The sequence below is a fragment of the Zootoca vivipara genome, chromosome 8 (genome assembly GCF_965207765.1).
Source record: "Zootoca vivipara chromosome 8, rZooViv2.hap1.1, whole genome shotgun sequence".
Taxonomy (NCBI): Eukaryota; Metazoa; Chordata; class Lepidosauria; order Squamata; family Lacertidae; genus Zootoca; species Zootoca vivipara.
In genome coordinates, this window is record NC_142591.1 from 712,750 (window position 1) to 733,151 (window position 20,402).

The 20,402-nt window shown below is 45.0% G+C and overlaps 2 protein-coding genes across 4 annotated transcripts in view; one reads left to right on the forward strand and one right to left on the reverse strand.

Annotated features, from left to right (window-relative positions):
- The window catches only part of ELF1 (E74 like ETS transcription factor 1), a 65,553-nt gene extending 64,025 nt beyond the window's left edge, over window positions 1-1,528 (reverse strand). Inside the window, exons 1-2 of one of the 3 annotated variants that reach the window (XM_035101316.3) lie at window positions 1,236-1,528; window positions 615-669 (exon numbers count right to left, since the gene is read on the reverse strand). The gene's annotated coding sequence lies outside the window, so the exon portion shown is untranslated. Of the gene's footprint in view, window positions 1-512; window positions 670-1,235 lie in introns of all 3 variants that reach the window. The other 2 variants (XM_035101317.3, XM_088674935.1) reach the window with 2 other exon arrangements.
- Window positions 1,529-1,584: 56 nt separating this feature from the next.
- WBP4 (WW domain binding protein 4) lies at window positions 1,585-19,655 on the forward strand. The gene is made up of 10 exons (XM_035101270.3): window positions 1,585-1,675; window positions 3,167-3,239; window positions 7,922-7,984; window positions 8,071-8,194; window positions 8,831-8,992; window positions 9,447-9,502; window positions 11,320-11,386; window positions 12,916-13,073; window positions 14,557-14,762; window positions 17,726-19,655. Coding segments are annotated over exons 1-10 (1,119 nt in total). The 5' UTR covers window positions 1,585-1,673; the 3' UTR covers window positions 17,934-19,655.
- Window positions 19,656-20,402: the final 747 nt, after the last annotated feature.

The following is a 20,402-nucleotide window of genomic DNA, read 5'->3' on the forward strand; positions in this document are numbered from 1 at the left end:
ATAATACACCTTTATATCCACTGGGTGGCAGTCCTTCAATCACCAAATTAATATTTATACCCTAAGGACCAACCTTTTCATGTAGTATTGCCCACAAATCCTCACTTCCTGGCTGCAGTTATGGGGCTGCAGTTGTACCATGGTTTAGTATTGCAATAACAAGTCTTTGTGACCACTGGGTTCCTAGGATCTCCTCCAGTGTGGCCATAAAAAGAAGATACTAACTGGAGCTTAGTGTTCTGCCCAAACTCAGACAAACTGCAGTTAGTCTTTACTGAGGTTTCCTAAAACACTAGCTTCATAAACCACAGCTTAGAGTTGACTTGTTTCAGTAAGACTAACTGCTGTTTGGCCATAACTCTAAGCTGGCAACAGCATGGATGACAGCAAACTGAAATTGGTAGAGTAATTGGAGTTTGAACCCAAGGCTTGTTAAATTATGCAAAACACTCATATCCCATTCAAATAGCCCTGGCTTCCCCCAAAGAATCATGAGGCCTCCCAGAACGTACATTGTCCAGGATTCAAGTGCTGTGTGAGCTTCTGCAGGGCCCACTGAGCCAGAGAAAGCGGCTTCCTCGGTTGCTCTTCCCCCGTCAGCTGCGGAGACTTACCTCTCCCGAGTCGCTGGCTCAATCATTGCTCTCGGTTCCCAGTTCACTTCCAGCGCTGAAAGACGGAAAAAAGTGGCAAGAACGTAAGACGCCAGCGAAGGGGCAGCAGCACCTCTCCTCGTCTTCTGTTTAAAACCAGACCCCACCGCTAGTTGGTGCCTGTTGCCCCCCGTTTGGCCCAAAGCCTCCGAGGGAGAGCGAGCGAGCCAGTGCCCGTCGGGGGGGGGGGGGGGCAGGAGACCTTTTCGTCCAGAAACGCCGCGCTTGGCCAGAGCCTCCAGCATCACTGGCATCCCCCGATGGGACGGAGGAGGATCCCGCCCCGGTCCCCCCTCAGAGCCCGCAGCTGCGCGGGGCCTTTTCCTCCTCTTCCCCCAGAAGGGGCGACCTGGGTGGGGCTCCAGGGGGGTCTCTCTCTCCGCCCCTCGCTAGGCTCCACCCCCCGCCCAACTCCGCCGAGGCCAAAAGGTCTCACCCCCGACGGGAAGAGGGAAGGAGGCGCCCCGGGGCGGAGAAGGGGCTGACAGGGGGCGGCTCGCGCGGGACCTCGGACTAGAAGCCTCCCTCCCCCCACCGAAGAGACGCGGAAGAAAGGCAAAGGGGCGCAGGAAGCCAACTGACCGGCCCCGCCGCGGCGTCTCCACCTCGCGGACGGCGCCCTGGCCGTCGGGTTTCCGCGCCAACCGAAAGCGCCTCTTTCCCCGCCCCCTCTGAAGTGGCGGAGCTCGCCCGCCCGCCCGCCCGCCCGCGCGGGACTCGAACCCGCGACTCCTCAGAGCCCGCCCGCGCGGGGGGGGTCTCGTGGGGGGGGGCGTCGCGCGCAACTCGCCGAGGCTCTGGCGCGCCCCTCCGCCCGACCGACGGGAGGCTCCTCCTCCTCCTCCCTCTCTCTCTCCCCGCCTCTCCTAGAAGGCGAGCGGGCGAACGCGCGGCGCGGATTGAGCCTGTGCGGCTGCCGTCCCGCCGCGTCGCGTCTGGAGGGGAGAGAAAGGCGCTGTTGCTCGGCTCCCTCCGCTCCTCGGGGAAAAGACCCGGAAGCGGCGCCTAGGAGAGAGAGAGATGTAAGTGCTCCCCGCCGGGAAGGGAGGGGGCGCCGCCCGAAGGCCCCAATACGAATCTCTTTCTCGCGGTGTCTCCTCCTCCTCCTCCGCCCGCCCCGCGAGGGATCCTTTCACACGTGAAAGGGATGCGGCCGTCTCTCAGCCCCGCTCCCGGTTCCCTTGGGACAGGCGTAGCTCCTCAGGAGCCGATCTCGCAGAGTTACGCCACGGGGCGGGGGTGGCATCGCGGGCATGCATACACGCGTCACGGGAGTCCCCAGTATCGCTTTCCAGGTGGATCCCTTCACACGATCCAGGGGCGTAGCCGCACTCCCGTGTTTCATTATCAGGCCAAAGGGGCGGGTTACACACAGAACAACTTACCGTACATGAGCACTGCAGAGCTCCCCCTCCCTTCTCTCCCCTCCCCCAGGGCAAATTCCCCCATCCCTCCCAAGCAGATTTGGGGGCACCATAGGAAAAACACATGGAGGGAAAGCTGCATTGCACAGAGATCCTTTTGTGCACAGTTATCTATATACAGTATATAAAAATGTAGGCATTGTGCATGCGGATGAAACAGCCTTTCTCCATAACCACTGAACCAAATTGAAAAAAAATTGGGCAGAACATACCTTGCCCATCAGGGAGGGATCTGGCATTTAAAAAATTATCAAAAAATGACACCTTTCACACCTAAAATAATGATTAAACACAAAAAGTGGCGCCCAAATTAGACGTCACCACTAGAAGTTCTGAAGACTCCAGCAGCTGCGCTGCCAGATGACATCACAAAATTCCACAGCAACCAACTGAGAACAGTCCTTTTGCAGCAACAAGGCCCAGCTTTTTCAAGAGGCCGCAGCATTGCCAAGCAGGGAAAAACAAACACAATAGGGCCTTTCACAATGGGGGGGCACAGGGATGAGGCACAACAAAGGGAGGGGGGACACATAGCCATGAGGGGGGGAGGACCCTGAGTCAGCCAAAGCAGTGGGGGGGGGGGTGGGACAGGGAAAACTGAGTAGGCCGACTGCCAAAATGGCCATTCCACCTCCAAAGCCCAAGCCCAAAGCCTCTCCTGGTGGCTGCATTAATAAACGCCTGGCAGCATTAGGCAGTCGTTCATCATTTCCCCTGACATGCACTTGGGGGCATGGCGAGGGGTTTTTGTTTTTTAATTTAGTGGGCGTTGTGTCACATGCGAGGCTACGGTGGCCATTTTAAGTAAGGGCAGTCGTGCCCCTTTTAATCATACAATACCCACCAAAATAAATGACAACCCCCCCCAAAAAAATTAAACAATAGTAACTTCTGCTTCCCATGTTCTTATTTCAAAAAAAATGAATTATATATATATAAATGTTCACGATGCGTGAAATGGTTGGTATCGCACATTAGGAAAAGTAGAGTTTTGACATTAGAACAAATACTCAGTGAGAAGGTTGGGATTCAGTTTGAATTGCTTACTCTTGGAAAATGGCTTTTAATTTCCACATTTTTCTTTTCTAGGGCCGATTACTGGAAATCTCAGCCCAAGAAATTCTGCGATTATTGCAAGTGCTGGATAGCGGACAACAAGCCTGTATGATGATCTACCTTCTGTACTCTTAAGTGAAACTGAAGTACAAAAAATGAATTATATAGCTTTGAATTAATATTCAATAGGTCAATCTAGATTTGGAAGTTTGTATTATGAGGAGTGGTCACCTGAGCAGTTGCTGAGTCTGAGCGAACCCCAGGTATATCTGAGATCCAGATATACTGCTTCCTTAGAGGTTGTGCAACAGCTGGTGATACTGTCCTGATCTTAACTGGGACCAGCTGCCATGAGTGCTCCAATCATTGCAACAGCATTTCTATTCAGGCATTGTTCCTGAATGAGAACAACCCACATGCCTAGGAGGCACGGGACACCCCCACCTCCCGTTCTGTTCACTCAGTCCCAGACCTTCCAAGGTCTGAAGGGGGCTAGAAGCCTCTACATGATGGGGGAGCCTGCTTTATCAGGGTGCTGGATCATGCAGAGCCTTCCACTCACATTTAAGTGAGCACAGGTAAAACCTCCTCAGACATCCCCTGCTCATTACAGAAAGGTTGGGGACTGATTGGGTCCCCCTGCTTCCTACTTGTGTGCCTGAGCAGGGTTAATATTGATGGTAGTTGCATGTCATGTGAGCTGTGAAGTCTCAAGATGTCAGTACACCAGGTTGCTGGAGGACATTCCTTGCAATACTTCTGTTTGTTACTACAATATTGATGAATTCTCTTTGATCATTCTTCTTATAAGTCCCCACACAAATTCCTAGCTTTTGTGGCTTTAAAGATAAACCTGAAAAATGTGGACAATGGCTGGTGAAATCTTACAAGCTAGAATATAACTCTGCAAGATTTTGAACTGTCTGCTTACCTATTTCCATGGCTGACACAATCAGAATAAATTATGCAAATAAACCAATGCATACAAACTTAATTTCCATGGTATGTTTTGACTGACTTTATGCAAAATCTGGATTACTTTGGCAGTTCTTTATGGCACAAAAACTTAGGCAATAGCAAAATCTTGTAAGCAAAAAGTGTCAGCTCCGTTCCTGTATGGCCTTCTGTCCCTTCAAAACATCATTGAAACCTCTCTAAAGTTGTTCTTAAGCAACTTCTTTCATTTCTGTCTCAGCAAAGGAAGTCCATCTCCAGCCTCTTTCTCTCCCTTAGCATGACTTTCTCCAAACCTATACCTACTTCACAATCTGTAACCCTGTTACCTAAATTAGAAGCTTCAGTTTCTTCTTCAGCTACCCCTGCTTTTCCTGTGGCTAAACCCCACTTCCCATTTCAAAGCTTACAAAGAACTGTGTGAACAAAGAAAAACATTTTAACTTGGTAAGATGTTCAGGTGCATCATTCTTGCAAGTGGCGAGAACTTTACCACACTTCATTTGGTTGGAAATAAAATAAGTAGCAAAGCAATCCTAGGAGGTGCAGTAGTTTTTTATTCATTCTCTGCTGTGCTCCAGAATTGGGCAGAAATGTGCCTACATTGCCAGAAACACCCTGTTCTGAGGCTTTCTGCTGACTGCTGGCAGTGAGAGCTCCCCTCTCCACCATGGTGGAGCCCCCCCCCCCATTGCATCCCCTTTCCATTGGTGGAGGCTGGCAGAGAGAAGCCTGCACACCATTCCAATAGTGCCCCCTGCAAGTCCTCAACATTGGAGAAGCTGGAGGTGTTGTGCCCTAAATTGCCACTTGGTCAAATCTGTACTGACCACTGCTGTCCTGTGTGCACCATCTATTCTCTTTGAGATTATGTGGGGCAGCAACGGTGCTTCAGGCTGGTCTTCTTCATTGCTGCTGTTACTAAGTCCAATATGCCTGATATATATTTAAAATAGCATTTCAGGAATCCTTGTGATTGAAAGAAAAGGAAACTTGTTTTCATCCTTCCTATTGTGTGTTTCTTTTATATTTATCTTTGTAGCCTGAACTTCTGAGCATTTCACTGAGGCGAGCCTGTATTAGTATGCAGTATTATTATTTTGAGATTTTAATTGACTGCAGTGATCTTATTTATTTAAGATATTTTAGCCAACTTTTCAATGAATTCCCCAATAGATTGCAACAAAAGAAAAACAACTCTTAACAAATAATTTAAACAAGAAAATGATAAAAACAGCAGATTGTTTTTTTAAAAAAAATAATTTTTATTGATTTTACAAACAAAACTACACAAACTACACAAACATACAATATAATACTGTCCCTTCGTTCTCCCTCCACCCACTGGTTCACCTCTGCCACCAGTGAAACCAGTGTGCTTTGAGCATCAAAGGGGTCCATTGTAAGTTGGGTTTAGCCTCCCCCCTCCCTCCTCCCCCCTCTTCCCCCCCCTGCCACTGAGAGGACAGGAGTGGAGGAGTTCTGAGGATTGGTTTCCCCCAGCTCTTTCATAGCTATACCTTGACACAATACAAACATAAACATAGTAGGGGAGAGTTTTAACTCCCCAATTCTTATTACCTTAACCTTATACTTGTGACTTCCTCGGTGGTCTTCCTCCTGGTTTTCCTTAAAACAAAATCTAAAATTGATGGCGGGTTTTCTATTTCAGTTTAAAATCCTTTTCTTATAATATTAACTCAACCCTCCTCCTTTTCCATGCTGCCCTCCCACAGACCCCCTCCTGCCACAAGAGAAATCCGTGGGGCACAGCATTTCCAAGGTTCCATTATATCCCCTCCGAGCACCCCCTGCCACTGAGTATCTCAGAGTAAGGAAAGGAGAGTAGGCAGCCTTCTGCCTAGACCTAACTTATCTTACAAAAAATTTACATTCACTTAAATTCTTTCCTAAGCTGCTCTTATAATTCCCTCCAGAAAGCACAACTTTTTCCATTCATTTTTAGACTCCATCTCCTCTCCCAAAATCTTTTCCCCCAATTGGATCAGCATTTCCGTTAAGCAAGCCAAAATTTCGAAAAACCGTCTCTCAGAAACTAAAGACAAAGTCTTTTAACTTAAATATTCACCCCACACCCATTCTTTCCCATGTCCATCTCCAGGCCCTTGTCCCCCCCTGCCCCTGTCTTTTCCACTCCTCCCTAACCTCATCCCACATTTCACCCCCTCCAGGATCTTCAAGTCCATCAATCCTCAAATTCCTTTGCTTCTCATTGTCTTGCTCTGTTTGATTTTCTTCCTTTTGAGGTCCATGCTTTGCTTCATCCCAAACATATTTTTTAAAGTCCAAGTCCTCTTTAAAATTTTCATCCAATTGTTCCTCCTGACATCCAGATTCAATCTCCACAGTCTCTAAAGTCAAATTTTCCTCTATATCCTGGGCTTGGACTTCATCCTCATCTGCTGGTAAATTGGGATGCTGCCGTTCCTTGTAAATCTCCTCCCATGTTTGTAGATAGTTTAGCACAGCCTCCTGGAAGGCTCGAGAGTACTTTGTTTTCATATTTCTCCTGACCGCAGACAAACAGGAGGTGGAGAACAAAGAGGTACTGGAAAATTCCTTTCTCAGACGGTCGACTCCATTTTGGCTGGTCTTTTCCTTTGTCTTTTAACTCAATCACAAGTCCATTCTTAAATCCAAAATTAAACAATTCTAGCACATTTTCATCCAATTTTTCCGATTTTAACAGTAAAAACAATCCACCCGGTCTTTTGACAGCTTGACAGCTTTTTGACAGCTGTCAAAGCGCTCTCCCCCTTAATGATGCTGTACCTCAAGGGGGGCCGGACTCGGGAGTTGAGAGGGTTCAAAAAGGTCTTCTTTCTCTCGGGTCCACAATCTCAAAAGTCCTTTATCGTTCAGCTTAAGGTTATTTATAGCGCCTCTCAATTTTCCATTAGGAAGAGACCGACTTCCGTTTCTTTAGAGTCTCTCCTATTTTTCCAATTAACGAATTTAAAGTCCGTAATCACAATTCCGCTTACTTTTTTGGAAGTTCGAATTTATTTCGGAAGAATCTGCCGCTTGCCGGGTCGGGACTCGGAGCTTCACTTCTCGGAGGTAAGATCAAGCCCAAAATGGCTCCCGCGGTTCCACCCCACCGGCTCTCGATCGCTCTACTGAGCTCTCGGGCAGCGGGGGATCCGCAAAAAAATGGAGCAGCCGCTGGGCGCGTGAGTCACCGGGACTCTCTACCCGGTGTTTTTACGGGGAATCCGCTCGCTCTGCGGACCTCCCCCCCCCCTCCGCGAACCCAGGGACATCGGCGCGCGAGGTCCCTGCGTCCTTCTCTCCGCCGCGACAGACCAGAAGTTCTGTGGAGGCCTAAAAACAGCAGATTGAAACATTTAAAAATGTAAAAGACAGAAGCAGAATAAAAAACAAGACTTGAAAACAAGTAGCGTAAAACTTCCTGAGTACTGCCACAAAATCCAACTAAAATGCCTGAGAGGGAAAAGAAAAGGTGTCTGGAACTTAAAAGCAAAGGTACCAAGCAAGGCTTCCTGGCGTGCCGCCACTGCAAAGGCCTTCACCCCAGTTCCTGTCTGTCCTATTAGGGCAAGCAGGCAACACATAGAGCTGTGCCTTTGATGAACTCTTGAACAGGTTCCTATAGAGCACAGTGGTCACTAAGGTACCCCAGGCCCATGTCACATAGTATTTCAAAGGCTGTGCTCCTTCTGTTGGAACTCTAGGTTACTGATAGGTGTGCTTCCTTTTGTTTTAATATCTCTCACCTGTGTTCAGTCTCATTTGTGCTCCTGCCAGTTCATATTTCTGTGTATTTTAATTCTGTCTCATTTTCTTTTAAAGAGTATTGACTTTCATGAACGAGGAAAAAACCATAAGGAAAATGTGGCTAAAAAGATTAGTGAGGTAATACAATATATTAAACCTTGTTTAAACTAATCACATTATATTAAATTCAATTATTATGGCACTCACTATTTTTTCAATTGCAGATTAAAAAGAAAAGTTTGGAAAAGGCAAAACAAGAGGAAAAAATGTCAAAGGAATTTGCAGCCATGGAGGAAGCTGCAATGAAGGCCTATCAGGAGGATTTGAAAAGAATTGGTGCTACGACAGGTAGGGTCTGACGCTGCCAAAGAGATGAACAAGCTCCTGCTCAATATGTTCTGTCACTCACTTTTCCCATAGCTGTAGTTCAGGCATCCCCAAACTCGGGACTAGAATTCCCATCATCCCTGACCACTGGTCCTGTTAGCTAGGGGTGATGGGAGTTGTAGTCCTAAAACATCTGGAGGGCTGAGTTTGGGGGTGCCTGCTGTAGTTGCTTCCTCTTTCCCTCCTTAAAAAACCAGCAGATATAAATCCCAGCAATTCACTTCTACATCACGTCCAGGTGAGCTTCTCTTGTTATAATCCAAATCAGAGAAGGTTGTGCTCAGCCAGCTTCTGTTCAATGAATTGTCCGATAGAGGAGTCAGCAAGATGGATTCCCACTCCCTGCCACTCATGCCCCTCTCCTTCACTGAACCTTTTGGCACAGCAGGGAAGGGGAGCTGGCTTAACAAGTATGTGAGTGATCTCTATTCAGTCTCTTTAATCCAGGGGGGTGATAACAGGTGTAGCTCTCCCAAACCCCCCAAATATATCCTTGGTCTTCCCTCATGAAGTGAGCATCCTGCTGTGTCCACAGCAACCCAGAAGTCCCTGGAAGTTTTGATGTTTGTTTTTTAAACCTGGAACTTGATGTTTCAGAATCTTTAGGTCAGAGCTCAGCACCAAAAAAGCATGAGGACAAGAAAGAAAAGAGAAAGAGAGAGAGAGAGACGACAGAAACATCATCAAAGGAAACAAAGGAATGGGTGCGAGGATTTTCTGCAGAAGGCTATGTGTATTACTACAACACTGTATCAAAAGGTAAACCTGTAACAAGGAATGTGGATTTAAGCATCCACATATCTTGCAACGGCTCCTTTCCAATTGCCTCACCACCAACTTGTACCTATGACATCAGAACAAAATAACCTGCTCTCACCACGCATGGAAGTTCCTTGGCTTAAAAAAAAAAATGGCCACAGACTTCTTCCTTTCTGAAGCTTTTCTCCAATCTACCGTCTTCAGTCCTTCAGGAGCTGTCAGTGTGACCACGTGGAGCCGCCCTCCTGAGATTGGCATCACTGCCACTTACCAGGATGGGGATGAGGCCCAGCAAGGTGGAAGCTGCGTGGACACATTGGCAGAGCCACTCAGTGCCATCACAGCAGCTAGCATTACTTCCCATACAGGTTTACTTTATGTGTCACTATCTTTTTTCAATGTACAGACAACTGAAACCTAATATCTCTTCTCTATTATCATCCCCACCCTTAAGAATCGCAGTGGGAGAAACCCGAAGGATTTCAGGACAACCTTCAAGAACTCCAAAAGGTAAATGAAAGTTGTAAAAGCAAATCCTGCTTTTGTTTTATTGTTATGCAGATTCTCTGAGCTTGAACTGGTCATTAGAATTACCAGTAGCTAAGTCCCACCCCAAAGGGGAAACACCAGCTGAAGCCCTGTGTCCCTTATTGGATCTACTCCTTTGGCAAATGCTGCACACCATACGCTGAGTCTTGGCATGACTCACATTTTCAGAACGCTTCCTGCTAACGTTAAGTTTTAAGTATGCAAAGTTAGATTGTATTTTTATTTTTTACTTTTGTTGTTTAGTCGTGCCCAACTCTTCGTGACCAGAGCACGCCAGGCACTCCTATCTTCAACTGTCTCCCGCAGCTTGGTCAACCTCATGTTCGTAGCTTTGAGAACACTGTCCAAGCATCTCATCCTATGTCGTCCCCTTCTCCTTGTGCCCTAAATCTTTCCCAACATCAGGTGCCCTCAATCTTTCCCAATATCAGGGCCATGAGGTGGCCCAAGTATTGAAGCCTCAGCTTCAGGATCCAGTGAGCACTCAGGGCTGATTTCCTTCAGAATGGATAGGTTTGATCTTCTTGCAGTCCATGGGACTCTCAAGAGTCTCCTCCAGCACCATAATTCAAAAGCATCCATTCTTCGGAGATCAGCCTTCTTTATGGTCCAGCTCTCATTTTTTGCTAGAGCTCAAAATATGATTTGTAGAGGAAAGATGTGGTAATATCTTCAACTTAACCAAGCAAGCGATGTTATACTTACACAATAAACTACATGGGCTTGGGGTCCTGGCACAAGTTAGTTGCATTTTGAACCAACAGGAAAGATTGATATTATATATACAAAATAGGTACACACGTTTTGGGTGGCATCTAGCATTATACGAGTGGACGAGAAGAGTCCATTTTCTCTTCTACCCCTGTAATCCCCATTATATGTCATCCTGTGTCTTTAATCAAGTTCCAGCTATTAAGTGCAAGTCAATAGAACTATTAACATGAATTAAACCATTTTCTTTCATAATAGTCTATAATCAGCAATTTGTCATATCATCAAGTTTAATTTTCCATCTCTCCTGTGCTTATGGGTAGTCTACTTCCCCACTCCTGTAATGTCTCAGATTTTTAATTGCTATTTAATTGGAGAATTGACTGCATTCAAGTGTAGAGCAAAAATTAGTTTAGCTACAATTGTCATGTTGCATGGGTATTTAGGAACAAGTTTGTAATGTGGCTTAGGGTGTGCGAGGACAGGATCCAGGAGCAAGTCTTTGGCATGTTTCTCTGGTATCTTTTCCCAGGACTCTTAACTCCCACCATATATAATTGGTGGGGAGGAAAATCAGATTTTCTGAGTGATTCTTCTTATACCTACCATTGTTCAATTTATAATGCAGTTTCCAAGGTGTTATACATTGTTCTTTTGTAACCATTTTGCTTACTTATTATTACCAGAATTATAAAGAAAAAGGACAGATCCCTTGTCCTAAGAAGATTGCTTTCTAAAAGCTGACAGTTTGGGGAGACGAGGGTGTGGGGAAATGGGGTTCCCAAGGTAACCAAGGACTTGTTTCACTTGTGAATGGAAACAATAAAGTTTATTAAGTCAAATGCTTCAAAGAAAAGGTGCAAAGGTAACTTGGCTATCTATGAGCCATTCTGTCGCTGTCCAAATTCTGTTAGAGTGTATGGAATGTCCCCCTGGTGATTTTAATGAGTTAGATATAATTGCAATATTTTCATAAGTGGAGCCTGATCTTTCTTGCTTATATCCATATGGTACATCAGTGACACTTCCATTAATCTTTTACTAGCTGGTTTATTTTTCTCTGTTAGACAGCACAGTGGATGGAAGGAACAAGTCAAGATGGTAGCACCTATTACTACAACACAGAAACAGGAGGTAAGGAAGTTTTAAAAAAGAGGTAAAACATAGGAAGGTGCCTTATCCAGAGTTAGGTCATTGGTCCACCTAGCTCATTGTTGACTACACAGACCAGCAGCAGCTTTCCCAGATTTTTGATGTAGGTCTTTCCCAAAATTACTTGGAAATGCTGGGATTGAACTTGGGTTTCTGCCCATGGAGAGTTTTGCCAGCGTGAGACAGCCCCACACCTCTGTGAAGTCAGTAGCACAAATGGAGAACTAAATGCCAGAGGGTGGGGAGTGGGGTGGAGGGGTTACCCTGATAAGGCCCTCAGGTCCTTTCTGTGGGAACTTGTGGGCCATAGAGAAGCTGCAGCACCGTTCCGAAGGTGAAACGGACCGAGTCTGCCCTCTGAATGTCCTGACTCTTTGAGCCAATCATGTTTGGAGTGCAGTGGATGATAACTAGGTACAGGAGTCGTCCTCGGTGCTGGCACACCAGTTGTGGAAAGCTCTCCCCAGTGAGGTTTGCCAGGTTGCCTACATTGTTGTCATTTTGGCACAAGGCTGGGAGTAGCTGCCAGAACTCAAAACCAGTAATTTTCAGATTTGTGTCCAGCTTCCCGATGACACCAAATTGCACCATCTACCTGAGTGTCAGGGATGAGCCAGGAGTGTCACGTTTCCCAGAAGGGGAGGGGGAGACGCAGGGTTGGAAGGAGGAGGAGATGTTCCCGAGGGGGATGAGGAGGACAGAGTTATTGATGTCAGTCTAGAGGAGAAAGCAGGGAGAGATGTAGAGCTAGGAGGTTCACAGGAGCAACAAGGGTTAAGTTCCAGTTCAGAATCGTGGGGAAGGTTTAAGCCAGCTCTTGCGAGATGTGTAGAGAAGAGGAGGGGCAAAAGATGGAGCTCAAGAGTTCACCATTTACTGGCGTGCTGGCCGGGCAAACGCAGACCTCAGCAGAGATCTGAACTGAGTGACTGATGAATGATCATTATGTGCTAATGACTGCTTGTAAATACTGTAAATCAGGGGTAGGCAACCTAAGGATGCGGCCCAATCGCCTTCTCAATCCGGCTCACAGATGGTCCGGGAATCTACATGAGTAGAATGTGTCCTTTTATTTAAAATGCATCTCTGGGTTATTTGTGGGACATAGGAATTCGTTCATTCCCCCCCCCCCCAAAAAAAATATAGTCCGGCCCACCACATGGTCAGAAAAGGGCCCATGGCTGAAAAGGGTTGCCGACCCCTGCTGTAAATAAAAGGCTATAAAAGGCCAGGAGGCTCTCGTGGTGATTGTGTGAAGAGAGGAAGCCCATCAGTTTTGACACTCAGACCCATATTTGTTTCTGTATGTTGAGTGTACAACTGATGCTTTGCATTAACATTGTGAAACACAAATAACAGCTGTTTGTTTGAGTGGGGTTAAGAATGGGAATTTAACATTGTGTGATGTTTTGATTTGTTAGCCACCTTGAGTTTATTTTGAAAATAGGCTGGATATAGATTCTTTTAATGCAAACTATTGTTTAGAATATATTGCTGTCTGTGTTTTCCAGTATCAACCTGGGAGAAACCTGATAATTTTGTGGCTCCTTCAAAAGAGAGTCAAAATGAAAACCATTCTGAAGACAGCCGAGAAATGGAGTCAAAGGAAGCGGAACCAGATGCAGGCAGTAAAAGCGAACAGTTGCAAATGCCAAAAAGAAACTTCCGGGTAAGTCATTTTCCTAAGTCATTTTCAGAATAAATCCACATCTTTTATCTAGTCATATTAATTCTTTAAGTTGCCATCCAGCAGAAATGCTGCCACTGAGGAGACCAGGCCACAGAGCTGGATGAAGAGTCTCCCTGCCCATGGCAGCAGTTTCTGGCACGCCAGTTGCCCAACGTCACTTTATGGACAAGGGAGATAAAAGCTGTAATGGCATGTGGTGGCTACTCACGAGTAACGACGCCAGGCTTCCAACTGTCTTTTAACAGTTTATTAAGTGCAAACTATGTACAGTGCAGAGCTACCAGAAACATGTCCATGTTAGTCACTCGCAGAATCCAGAAGTGCCCTTTTCCTGCTCCTCCCCTCTTTGTGCTTGACCCCGTGATGTGGCTGGGGGAGAGGAAGTAATGCCTCCCTCTTGGAGGCTCCTGTCCAGCATCCCTGACCCCTCTCTCCTCCAAGCTGACCATTTCGTCTCCCTCCTCATTGGACGTCTCGCTGCTTCCTCGGCTGGAAGAGGTGTTGCTAGAGAGGAGGGGCTTCGGATCCCTGTAACTCAGCCTGACCCCCTCCTTCTCCCATGGACCCCGTGGGAGTTCCCTGACAAAAGCCCTTTGGGGGAGCCAGTTATGGGGGCAGGGCACTTCCTTCATGTGGTTTTGGGATGTGTATTGTGGTTAGAGAGGAAGCCAAAGGCAGTCTTCCCCAAGGGTGAGAGACCAGTTGAAAAGAAGGGATAGGACCCCCTGTCTCTGGGTCACAGCCTTATGACAATGGAGGATGCTTAGAGGGTTTTGAGTGGGAGTAGGGCTGGAGGAAGAGGGGTATTTGGGGAATAAGGAGAAGATACCAGGGATGGAGGCCCCATAAAGACATCTCACTCACTATGTTGCACTTGGATTGCTGATTTATTTATTATAGAACTTGTTTAGGCTGCTTTTGTATAAATTGTGTTGAGGTTGCTGTTGTATACGTTGGTCTCACTATCAAAACACTATGTGTTGTCAGAAAATAGGAGAGTGTTTGCGTAATGAGTCAGTGTTTTCTGTTGAGTCCTATGAGGAAATTTCGAAAGCATTCCTGACCACCAAATTTTGACCTCCAAAGTGATGGAAAAAACCAGGAAAATCCTCTGAAAGCTTGAAAAAGGAAAACAGGGAAGGAAAACATGTGCTCTTGTTTGTCAGATCTCCCTGACCCCGCCCACATGGTTTCTGGCGAAATGGCTGTCACAGACTAGCCAGACACAAAAAGTAAGGCTTGCTGAAGGCTGCTTGTTTATTTACAGCACTACACGCAGGTCCAGCTGTTTGGATATGTGAATCTGTGGTGTTTAAAGCACAGTTTGGCTACTAATTCCTCATGTTTGGATAAGTGAATTTCTGTATAACCAGTGTTTGGTATTTGTGGACTTTCTCTTGTTTAAAGAAAGTTGTTGGTGTTGTATTACTCAGTAGTTTCTGTTGACTTTCTTTGCTTTCAGAGGAAAACAGAAAGTGGTGGTGAAGTAGAGGAAAAGTCTCACAGACGCAAAAAGGTCGGCCCTTATGGGCAATGGCAGGAAGTGAAGCAGGAAAGCAGTGAGACAGAGGATGTACCAGCCGTTGGTCAGGAAACCTCTCAGGCAGCATCTCAAAGAGTCAAACCTTACGGGGAATGGGAAGAGATCACAGAAGATGAAGATCCATAGTAAGTCCCAGATGCAGCATGGAGACCATTCATTGTATACCATTTCTTGGGAGAGCGTTAAATTCCTCTGAATTCCTGTTACTGCGTTCTGAACTTCAAACCGGTTTCTGACAATGTTTTGATAACGTGTAACAGAAACTTGGTTGGATGAAGCAAATGCGCCTGTTCTTGCTGCTGCTTGTCCACCAGGTTTCTCTTACACACAACAACCCAGGTCATATGGGGGGGGGGGGCTGCAGTCACTAGTTTGCACCAGGCGTCCTATTGGGAAGACCCAGTTTTCTGAGTGCATGTTCTGGAAGTTGGGCAATAGGGATTCCTTTAGGCATACTGCCCTCCCCACTGCACCAAGGATTCCCTGTCCAAGCTGCTTCAGGTTATGGCGGATGTTCTCCTGGAGACACCTAGTTTGGTTGTCCTAGGGGATTTCAACATCCATGCCAACACAACCTTACAAGAAAGCACGGCCTCCATGGGGCTGTCCCTGAATAAGTTTGACCTAACCCATAGTCACGGACATGCCTTAGATCTGGTATTCACCTCTATAGATGTGGGTGATCTGACACTAAGTAAAAGCGAAACAAACGAAATCCCATGGATGGATCACTTCCTGGTGCAACTGGACTTCTCCACCAAACTTCTTCTCTGCAGGGAGGTGGGACCAATTCGGATGTTCCGCCCCCACCACCTAATGGATCCAAATGGTTTCCAGAGAGTGGTAGGGGATGTTTTATCCCATGTTGATGGCCTTTCAGCCAATTCCCTGGTGGCCTGCTGGAATGCAGAATTAACCAGGGCTAATGACTGCCTGGCTCCGAAGTGCCCTCTCCGATTGCATGGAGCCCGGACAGCCCCGTGGTTTTCCCCAGAGCTGTGGGCGATGAAACAATCGTTGAGATCGCTAGAGTGCAGGTGGTGGAAAACTCACTCTGAATCTGACTGGACAAGGGTTAGAGCTCAAAGTCGAGCCTACCAAGTGGCGATAGAAACAGCGAAGAGGACTTTCTTCACCGCCTCTATTGCATCTGCAGAAAAAGGAGACTCTTTCAGGTGGTTTGCAATCTAACAGAACCACATTCATCGTTGTGGCCCGGTAAAGACCCCAAGATCGCCTGCAATGATTTTGCAAAGTTTTTTGCAGATAAAGTCGCTCAGATTCGGAAAGAGTCTGCTCCCACCGTGGGAGCAGGGCCAGGGCAGGAGAGTGCTAGAGTCCTGTCTAGTTAAGTTGCGTGGGATCAATTCCAATCTGTTACCTCTGAGGATGTGAACAGGCTGCTTGGAGAAGTGAAACCAACCACCTGTCTCCTTGCCCATCCTGGCTCATAAAAGTGAGCCAGGAAGGGCTGGGCGATGGACTCTTCGGGGTGGTCAGGTGAATGCTTCCCTCTGTGAGGGAACCTTCCCAGACCCACTGAAAGAGATGGTTATTAAATCATTTCTTTAAAAAAAAACAAAAAACTTTAGGCACGGCCAATACGGCCAACTACCGCCCAGTCTCAAATCTTTCATTCTTGGGCAAGGTGATTCAGCAGGTGGTTGCTAAAAAGTCAAGGCACGCCTGGAGGATGTGGACCATTTGGATCCCTCCTAATCAGGATTCAGGCCTTGGGTGTGCTGGTGGATTATCTCCAGGGGGCTAGGGACAAAGGTGAAAGCTGTTTCCTTTCATTTCTTAAACAAAATTTTTATAATATTATATTATACGTTGGTACAATAAGTTGTTTCCTAGTTCTGCTGGATCTCTCAGCAGCCTTTGATACCATTGACCATGACATCCTTCTGGACCATCTAGTGGGGCTAGGAGCTGGGGGCACTATTATACAGTGGTTCCGTTCCTTCCTCCTGGGCCGTGTTCAGAAAGTGGTCTTGGGGGATCAGTATTTGAAGCAATTCTATACATCTTTGCTAATTTTATAGGTGTTAAATACCACCAACACATCATTTTCATATAGTTCTCCTTCAGCGCACAGCATGCTGTAAATTTTACCTTTTCCAAAATGAAGATTGGATATTGTGCCCATTGTATCATTACTGATTTAACGTCTTCATCCTTAGTATGCTACTCTAACAATAACTTACACCTTTTGGAAAGTAACTTCAGATTGTTTTCCAATAAATCTTTAAAACCTTGAAATTTCCTTACTAAATCCATTTTTCTTATCCATTTTAAACACATCATTTCATTGGTGATATTGCAACAAGTCTGTTGTTTAGGGAAGTTTTTTAATGTTTGATGTTTTATCGTGTTTTTAATATTCTGTTGGGAGCCATCCAGAGTCGCTGGGGAAACCCAGCCAGATGGGTGGGGTATAAATTATTATTATTATTATTATTATTATTATTATTATTATCCACCCAGCCCTCCCATCCTGCCTGCCTGTCCAAGGGCCCACTTGGGGAGTGTCCCTTCAAACTTGTCCCCAACCTTGCTTGCTCCCATAAACTTACATTGCCAATTTTACGTATGTACAGTGGTGCCTCGCTAGACGAAATTTATTCGTTCCACGGGTCTTTTCTTATAGCGAAAAATTCGTCTAGCGAATCCCATAGGAATGCATTGAATTTTTTTTGAATTTTTTTTTGCCCATAGGAACGCATTAATTGAATTTCAATGCATTCCTATGGGAAACAGCGATTCGCTAGATGAATTTTTTGTAAAACGCATTCGTCTAGCGAGGCAAGCTCCGCTCGAAAAATCCTTTCGTTAAGCGGAAATTTTGTTAAGCAGGGCATTCGTTAAGCGAGGCACCACTGTAATTAACTTTACTTAACACTAGTCTGATTATATTGTTCTTTTATGTTGCCTGTTTGATTCAAGGTTGAGCAGTATTTTTGCTTGATGGGTTTTTGTTGGCAGCTTTTGTGTCTGAATTACATTACTGATGTCACGTGATTTTGGTTTGATATATTAGTGGAACTTGCATTTGTTTAATGCTTCTTTTTGTTTTGTTTTATCTTAGTGAAAAAGTAGACTTGGAGCTTCCCAACGTTGAAAGTGACTCTCTGCCAGTCTCAGTTCTGGAAGCCCCAGAGGATGCCAAAGCAATATTTAAAGAAAAAACTGTCACTTCTCTAGGAGACACAACAGAGGGAATACCAGTTTTCAAAAAGCGAAAATTTGAAAATGGAAAATCTAGAAACATACGACAGAGACTGAATGATCACTAACAGATTAACTGTACTGCAGAAAATAAAATATTTTAAACTATTTCTTTGCTGAAGATGGTTGGAAATTAGAAGCTTTTAATTCTTCCAAGTTTATTGGGTGTAAATTGTATTATACTACTTATTTTTGAGGTGATACTAATTTTGTTTGCTAAACCAAGGTTTTTTCCCCTTTATGCAGTCATCTAAATATATTTTTTTACATACCTCATCTTCTGAATTTGTATTTCTTGTCTTATCATCAGTATGTGGCGATAGTGAATCATTTTCTAAGGGAAATGGGAGTTTAGCTGCTCCATTGCTCATGTCCTATTCCTTCGGTGGGTTATCACCAGTGAAGAGCAGAGGGGATCCAATTTCATGCTGGTTGCTTTCCAAAATAGTACTGTCATTTATATGGTAGCTCGTCATAATATTAAGTATTGACAAACGGTGACAGAAGATCACCTCCCCTTTGGTTTTTAAAGTTTAACAGTGAATATCGAACTACAGAAGATCACCTCCCCTTTTAAATTTTTGGAGAGTTTTGAAATGTGATGCAGCAATTAGCAACAAACCTTTCTCTCGTTTACCTTAACAGAAAGTAATAGAATACACAACAATTTACCATTCAAAGCCTAGGTAAGATTTCAATGTGATATTTCTGCCCCATGTTATGGACAATATTACCTTTTTTTTTTGTTTTGAATCTGTCTGCTTTTCTTCTTGCTACTTTTTGTGCTTTTGTGACGGTAGCCTGTATTCCTTAGATTTCATTGTTTTTCCTTGGCAGGCTTTGGATGAGGGAAATGAATGTTTTATGGACGGGATAAATAGACATGGGCAGGTCTCTTGCTGCGCTGAGCCTTTCCCGTGGGGCCCTGGCCTCTCCCTTTCTTGTCTGGGCAGTGGCAGAATGGTAGCCTGGGCTGTGTGTACTTGTGGCCTGGGACATGAAGGTAACCTGAATTCTCTGGCCTGCATAGTTTTGCAAATTAAGTAAACATATATTTGTTTTGCACGGTTATTATTCTAGAGCTTGTCATCAGGGGAGGCACAAATGTATTTGCAGATTCTACTCGGTCCAGTATACCTGAAGGAGCGTCTCCACCCCCATCGTTCAGCCCGGACACTGAGGTCCAGCGCCGAGGGCCTTCTGGCGGTTCCCTCACTGACTTGATCTTCGTTATTTACCTGACTACCTGACATTTAGAAAATACCTAAAGGCAACCCTGTTTAGGGAAGTCACCCAGAGTGGGGGAGACCTGGCCAGATGGGCAGGGTATAAATTATTATTATTATTATTATTATTATTATTATTATTATTATTTATTACTCCTGGGACTTCCCTGGCCATTGTCTAATCTGCAGGCAATCTTCACTGCCTTGCTGGTTTTTGTCTTCTTTCTTCACTATAGATACAATTACTAATGAAAGCTGAAGGGGACCAAATCTGCAAGAAACTTGAAAAGAGGGAACAGAAAAGCATTGGGAGGAATCCATGTTAAGGTGCCAAATTAAGAGTCACATTTGCTTTTTGGGCCTCTCTTCTACTTGCTATGTTAACTGTAGAAGCTGGTTTTCACCAAAGAAGGGAGTATATGCACTTCTTTTAAACTTATTTTTTCCTCCTGTGCCTAAAATAATGAGTTACGGTGCACTCCTGTGCTTATTTTTTAAAAAAAATAAATTTTCATTTTAAAAAAGTTTTTAGCTGTTTCTATTTTAGTTGTAACCGATCTTGAGTCTTGTCAGGAAAAAGGCCAGATAAAAATAAATATAATGATGATGATGTTGTTTTGGCAGAACTTCCATTGAATTCAGTCAGGGCTATTCCAAAGTAAGTATACATAGGACTGCCTTAGTTTCTCAGGTACTAAATAGCTTTATTTCAGACAAGTTTTTAAATGCATGCTTGAGATATGCTAAATACTGCAAAATAATTGTATTTTTAAAAAAGTACACTGTACCATAGCCTGGAGCATAGAAACTTATGGTAACATGTATATCTGCTTTAAGTGGGAAAAGGCTAACTAAACCTAATAAAAGTACCAGCATTTATTTTTGGACATGCCAAGTTAATATGTTCTGTATGTGTTACTCCATTTGTTCTAATGGCTCCATTAACTGCCCTTTTTTCTGACTAGCCCAGGTAAACTTCACATCAGATGTGTTGTTTACCTGTTGGAAAGCAAGATTTTTTAAAATTTACCTTGTAACTTACCTAATTTTATATATGAACTGTTTTGAACTATCCTGCTGTGATCAGAGGCTCAGGTTCAAACCATCTGTGGACGTCCTCTCTTGAGAGGCTTTTCTCTTCATTTCCTTTTTAATGCTAACCTCAGTTTACTGTGACATTTGAAATCTGCAAACTGTGGTTGTGATCAGATAACATGGGTTACTGATTCTGCTTTGAAGGTCAAAGCTAATGCCATAGCAAGCTATGGTTAGCTCTAAATAGGAAACACGAGGGAGGCCATGCATATTTTA

Excerpts from the sequence above, each read along its gene's own strand:
- WBP4 (XM_035101270.3), top strand. Across the intron at positions 3,240-7,921 it reads GGATAGCGGACAACAAGCCT|AGTATTGACTTTCATGAACG; the intron begins GTATGATGATCT and ends TTTCTTTTAAAG. Across the intron at positions 8,195-8,830 it reads AAGAATTGGTGCTACGACAG|AATCTTTAGGTCAGAGCTCA; the intron begins GTAGGGTCTGAC and ends TTGATGTTTCAG.